Source organism: Diaphorina citri, unplaced genomic scaffold (assembly GCF_000475195.1).
Source record: "Diaphorina citri unplaced genomic scaffold, Diaci psyllid genome assembly version 1.1 scaffold1577, whole genome shotgun sequence".
In the NCBI taxonomy this organism is placed as follows: Eukaryota; Metazoa; Arthropoda; class Insecta; order Hemiptera; family Psyllidae; genus Diaphorina; species Diaphorina citri.
In genome coordinates, this window is record NW_007379003.1 from 1 (window position 1) to 6,649 (window position 6,649).

At 38.9% G+C, this 6,649-nt stretch overlaps 1 protein-coding gene across 1 annotated transcript; it reads left to right on the forward strand.

Moving 5' to 3' along the window:
• Window positions 1-782: 782 nt before the first annotated feature.
• On the forward strand, window positions 783-5,999 carry LOC103516483 (long-chain-fatty-acid--CoA ligase 4). Its single transcript, XM_017447076.2, has 3 exons — window positions 783-1,122; window positions 1,228-1,452; window positions 4,808-5,999. Exons 1-3 carry the CDS (start codon window positions 816-818, stop codon window positions 4,960-4,962), a joined length of 687 nt encoding a protein of 228 aa, XP_017302565.1. The 5' UTR covers window positions 783-815; the 3' UTR covers window positions 4,963-5,999.
• Window positions 6,000-6,649: the final 650 nt, after the last annotated feature.

Below are 6,649 nucleotides of genomic sequence, written 5' to 3' on the forward strand. Positions count from 1 at the left end.
GGAAAATTTTCTATCTGCAAATACTCCCCGTGTAATAAGGAACCATTTAAATTTTAATGTATCAAAAAATTGGATTTTGGATGCATGTAAAGGTAGGTTTAGACGAAGCGAGTCTACTCGCGCACCAAAACTCGTTTCCTCCTCGCACATCAAAACTCATCAAGTATGATTAGGAAGACGAGAAGAGATCGAGTAAGAAATGTGGATGTTTGAATGAGGATTGACGTTGAGAGACTGCAAGAACGAGTGGAGAGAACAAGGCTGAAATGGTATGGACATGTAAGAAGAATGGATGAGAATAGATTGCCTAAAAAATACTTCCAAATGAATATAGAAAGAACCAGAAAGCAAGGTAGACCACGACTGAGATGGAATGATCAAATCAACAAAGATATCAAAAGAAATCAAAATCCCAGTCTCATTGAAAACCAACAAAAATTTAATGATAGAACTTGGTGGAGAGGTTTTGTGAATAGTCGACCTGTTCCACCAAACAGAACGACTTAGGATATGTATGTATGTAGAAGTCGTAGAAGAAAAAGAAAAAATCTGTTGGTCCCCATTTTTCCTGCTCTATGACTTTGCAATATCACCCAAGTAAGCGCAACTGATCTATTGGTTATAATTTCAGTGAATGACATGGGTAATAATAATTCTAATGGTTTGTAATTTCAGTGAATGACATGGGTAATAATAATTCTAATGGTTTGTAATTTCAGTGAATGACATGGGTAATAATAATTCTAATGGGTTATAATTCCAGTGAATGACATGGGTAATAATAATTCTAATGGGTTATAATTTCAGTTAATGACATGAGTACTGGACGAGCTGGAGCCCCTACAACAGTGTGTGACATAAGACTTGTTGACTGGGATGAAGGCAACTACAGGGTGTGTGATAAACCATTCCCCCGTGGTGAGATTCTGATTGGAGGTAGCAATATATCGCCTGGATATTACAAGAACCCAACCAAAACCAAGGAGGACTTTTTCGACGAAGAAGGAAAGCGATGGTTCAGAACCGGAGACATTGGTGAACTCCATCAAGATGGTGTCATCAGGATAATTGATAGGAAGAAGGATTTGGTCAAGCTGCAGGCTGGTGAATATGTGTCTTTAGGTAAGCATGTTTTTCATTCTTTTACCCATCTCTGTTTTCATTTGTTAACAATGAAACAATGGTTACATTTGTTCCTTATTCCTTACCTTGATGTTGTTTATTCAGGTAAGGTAGAAGCGGAGCTGAAAACATGTCCTGTCATAGAGAACATCTGTGTGTATGGAGACTCGAGAAAAGATTACACAGTAGCGTTAGTGGTACCCAATCCCAGTCGACTCAAGGAAATAGCGGAAAAGCTCAATCTGGACAGTTTAACCTTTCAACAATTGTGTACTCATCCTGAAATAGAAAAACAAGTGCTTGTGGAACTCCAAGAACATGGCAAGAAAAGTAAGTATTTTTTTCCTTTCAACAATTGTGTACTCATCCCGAAATAGAAAAACAAGTGCTTGTGGAACTCCAAGAACATGGCAAGAAAAGTAAGTATTTTTTACCAACATTGAAATTTAGAAACAATCCAACTGCTTAAATATCAAGAAACACTGTGACACCTATTTCATGTTTTTTTAGGGGATCAATTTTTGCCTCATGAAGTCACGGCCCCGGCTTCTCCTTGTGATCACAACCGGAATTAAATTAAGAATATAGGTCCTGGTGGCCTCAAGGGTTGGAGTTCGGGGTGCACTCAGGCTCGAGAGGACAATGGAGTAGCTACTTCAATCGAGTGGCGGGATTACAAGTCGAAAAGAAACGAGTGATGATAAATATTGAGTAAATGACTTGTAAGACTTGTAATACTGTGATACCCACAAAATTGTGAAAAAGCTCACTGCTTTACCACAAAGATTCGTGATTTCATTTGATTGATATTATTCCGTCAATAAAAATGCTGATATTGGACGTATTTTTTCTTTCTTCTTTATAGTGTTTTTTTTTCTCCCCCTGTTGTAAAATTAAAGAAACTTTAGCCAACACACCTGGGAGCAGCCTAAGACGCGTTTCGTTCTTATTTGAACTCATCAGTTAGACATAGCTCTCAGGTGCTGGCCAAGAATTTGGAAGTGATATTTATACTTCAGAGATGGACATTGTGGAGAAACGAGAACCTGCGTTTTCTATGTAAGATTTTTATTTGTGTTGAGTGTTGTTGTGAGCGCCACAGTACTCCCCCCCAAGTGACAGCGTTAGTCACTAATTAAGCAGCGTGCAGCGAGGCAGGGCGGGAAGGGAGTGTGTTGTGTGGCGGGATCTCGTCTGGACTTGGAGTGCCGAGTCCTGTGCAAGTGCTCTGAACCCGCGAGCAGAGGTGTATTAACGTGCTGGGTTGCGCGGAGTGCGCAGCCAGGACGCGGTCAAGTCCAGATGAGGGCTCTCAAGTTTCCTAATTTCCATCACGTCAGTTGCGTGTTCAGATCACGTCGGGGTCACCAATTTAGCCGACACCTGGGAGCAGCCTAAGACGCGTTTCGTTATTTGAACTCATCAGTTAGACATAGCTCTCAGGTGCTGGCCAAGAATTTGGAAGTGATATTTATACTTCAGAGATGGACATTGTGGAGAAACGAGAACCTGCGTTTTCTATGTAAGATTTTATTTGTGTTGAGTGTTGTTGTGAGCGCCACAGTACTCCCCCCCAAGTGACAGCGTTAGTCACTAATTAAGCAGCGTGCAGCGAGGCAGGGCGGGAAGGGAGTGTGTTGTGTGGCGGGATCTCGTCTGGACTTGGAGTGCCGAGTCCTGTGCAAGTGCTCTGAACCCGCGAGCAGAGGTGTATTAACGTGCTGGGTTGCGCAGAGTGCGCAGCCAGGACGCGGTCAAGTCCAGATGAGGGTTCTCAAGTTTCCTAATTTCCATCACGTCGGGGTCACCAATTTGGCCAACACCTGAGAGCAGCCTAAGACGCGTTTCGTTCTTATTTGAACTCATCAGTTAGACATAGCTCTCAGGTGATGGAAATTGTGTAGAAACGAGAACCTGCGTTTTCTATGTAAGATTATATTTGTGTTGAGTGTTGTTGTGAGCGCCACAACTTTATCCCGGAAAAGAGAATACGATTATTATTATTTATTTTTTTATCTATTATTTATAACTAATTATCTCTCACATGAGACACTTAAATTCTTTTAAAATAATATTAATGGAACATGCAAGATTTTGCCAAATATAGAGCAACTATTTGACAGTTCTAATGCATCAAACTTACAGGATTTACAGGCTATCGTCGAAAAAAAAGGAAAAGACTAAAGATATTCTAGAAAAAAAAAAATTGTGTGTTAACAGGTAAGCTGGAAAGGTTTGAAATCCCAAATGCCGTCAAGCTGTGCTCTGAAGTTTGGTCCCCAGACATGGGCTTAGTGACGGCAGCTTTCAAACTCTTGAAATTTGTCGCGACGACCTATGAACTCATAGCGAGAAAGTTTTAGATAACACTTCAGTCGTTAATTTAAGACCGGTTTTAGCGTCATCTATGTTAAGCTACGGCAAGGCCAATAATTGGATGGGTGACTTCAACACTATATTGGTAGTTATTAGGAAACATTAAAAGGAATAAAGGGAGAACGGGCTCTACATAATCGTAATCATCATAATCATAATCATCATCATAATCATCAAATAATAATAAACTGAATATTAAACGAATTAGGTAGGTACATAGGTATTCTTTAACCAAGATCGAATAAACTACGGGCTAAAAAATTCCCGGAGGGACGGGCCCAGCTTGTTAATATTTTAAACGATCCCTTATTACATGGGGAGTATTTTGGGATAGAAAATTTTCGACCAAAATCGGCCGCCATGTAGGCGGCTTTGAAAAATTTTTACATTTTTTTTTTTTCAACTTTGACTACCTTTGATCAACTTTTGTTTAGATAAAGTGAACATTATTGTTTAATAATCTTGTCCCCAGCCGCTTATGGGTCCTATGGCGGCCGATTTTCGTTGGAAATTTTCTATCTCAAAATACTCCCCATGTAATAAGGGATCGTTCAAAATGTTCAAAAATTGACCCGAGCCTGAGCCGCCTACGGTGCCAATTTTTGGTGGAAAATTTTCTATCTGCAAATACTCCCCGTGTAATAAGGAACCATTTAAATTTTAATGTATCAAAAAATTGGATTTTCTTTTTCGATTTTTTTTCTATGGGTCTTATGGCGGCCGATGCAACATTGACTTTGGTTGATATCTGGATAAGTGATAGAATAGGAAGTAAATAAAAAAGTCGCAAAATGAAAAATGAAGAAAGGGAAGTAAAAGGCCGCTGGGAGATTTGAACTTGAGCCCTCCTACTTTATAATGGTATGTCAAGCGCCTTGACCACTCGGCCACTCTCCCAGATAAGATGTGAGGGAGAAATAGTAGTATATTAAGGTTTGCGCGATATGCATGTAATACGGTCACAAGCCAGTGTTGCCAAGTTATTATTAGATGTGAGGGAGAAATAGTAGTATATTAAGGTTTGCGCGATATGCATGTAATACGGTCACAAGCCAGTGTTGCCAAGTTATTATTATTATTATTTTTTTGTCGCGGGCAAATTTGCGGCGTGATATCTACGTAAAAACAACTTTTTAGCCAACACCTGAGAACAGCCTAAGACGCGTTTCGTTCTTGTTTTAATCTATTGGGAAAAGTAAGAAAACTGGGAACAACATTATTTTGGAGCTGTCAAAAGCAGACTGACTTTATTTTCCAAAACAAGGAAAAGACTAAAGATATTCTAGAAAAAAAAATTGTGTGTTAACAGGTAACCTGGAAAGGTTTGAAATCCCAAATGCCGTCAAGCTGTGCTCTGAAGTTTGGTCCCCAGACATGGGCTTAGTGACGGCAGCTTTCAAACTGAAGAGGAAAGACATACAGGAGAGATATCAGCATGAAATCAACCGCATGTACGCATCTTGATTAATAGAAGGCATTCGGCGATTGTGGCCCTAAATCCGAGTTACACTTTCTCAACTGAAACAAGATTATATATTTTCGGGGTTAGCCCCTTTATCCGGAGATCGTATTTTTCATTTTCTATCAATGACCTACATTATTTGGTGTTACCTGTCCTATCATTTTATTCGTGCCCAAACTTTTTGTAAAAAATGATGTACCCAAACGGTCAACCGTTCAGATAATTATTAATTTGAGTGATCCGCTAGATGTGTAGGTCCTGGTGTATTTAGCGTTGTAGTGATTATTTTCGCCGTGAAAAATACGCATTCCTTTAAAATTAGAGCTTTCAATGTCACTGTGACTTACTTCAAATGAAAAAGACTTAAAAACCACATTCGAGAAATTTCACTTATCAAATATCGGGTGACACATGTAAATCCTGAATAACTTACAGAAACTAATAACGTAAATTTCAAATGATGGTCTATTTCTTGGAGATTTTTTACATTAGGTTTGAATGATATCGGATGTCGTTCAAAAGAAAAATTTCCAAGAAATATGTATATCTACTCTCATTTGAAATTTATTTTATTAGTTGCCGTCTTTTCGTGCAAAAGTTGTTCAGGATTTATATAGGGTTATTACTTTTTGCGCCACCCGTTTCTTATGATCTTGGATTTAAAAATAAATAAATAGTAATAATAAGAAGTATTTGCTTAGTTTAAAAAAATTCCCTCGTACACCATGTACTATTGTAATGTACTCATATTATGTAGTGAGCGTTTAATTGTCATTATTTGTTGTTTCTAAAGTTCGATAATACTCGTACATGGGTATGGAATTATGTCTTGCCTCTACTGTTGTATTGTAAGTATCCTTATGAAAGATATTTCGTGATATTACTTTTATTATTATTATGGCCTTTATTTTCACCTTAACCCAATCGTAAGAACGGCACAACGCACAACGGTAGGTGAGTTTGGAATTTTGAACAGGAATAGGTGCCGCAATTAACACTTTACTTGGAGCCAACGGTCTTAAAGGCTATGTTGTCCAGTTAGCCTAGACTTCATCATCATCATCATCATCATCATCCATGTATATTTTCGTTTATGTTAAAATTGTGTGTATTATTGGAAATTATTATTTAAAAAATAAATTAAATAGTGTTCTCTCTGTAAATGGATTTTATGAGCTTTTTTCAGACCTTTTGTTGATAAGTGCAAATAAAAAAAAATACCTTCACGGTATAACATTAATGCTTCATTTGTGGTGAAGATAAGAGCCCGAGTGCACCCTGTATTCCAAGTTTAAAAACTTGGGGACATCCGGTGTGCAAGCCTAGTAGGATACTTGATACCCATTAACCCATCGGCCATGGAGATAACGTCACAGCATATAACTTAAAGGTCCGATGGAGGGAACTGTAACTTCTAAGGTGTTATCCCCCCGAAATCGAGAAGAAAAGGAAGACAGGATAGGAAAAATCCAGCCGTTCCGGTCAAGATAAAATCCGCGCCGAGCGGTAATCGAACCCGTGCGGAGGGAACTGTAACTTCTAAGGTGTTATCCCCCCAAAATCGAGAAGAAAAGGAAGACAGGATAGGAAAAATCCAGCCGTTCCGGTCAAGATAAAATCCGCGCCGAGCGGTAATCGAACCCGTGACCTAGCGTTTACAAGGCAGACGCGCTATCTTTCAAGCTAGCT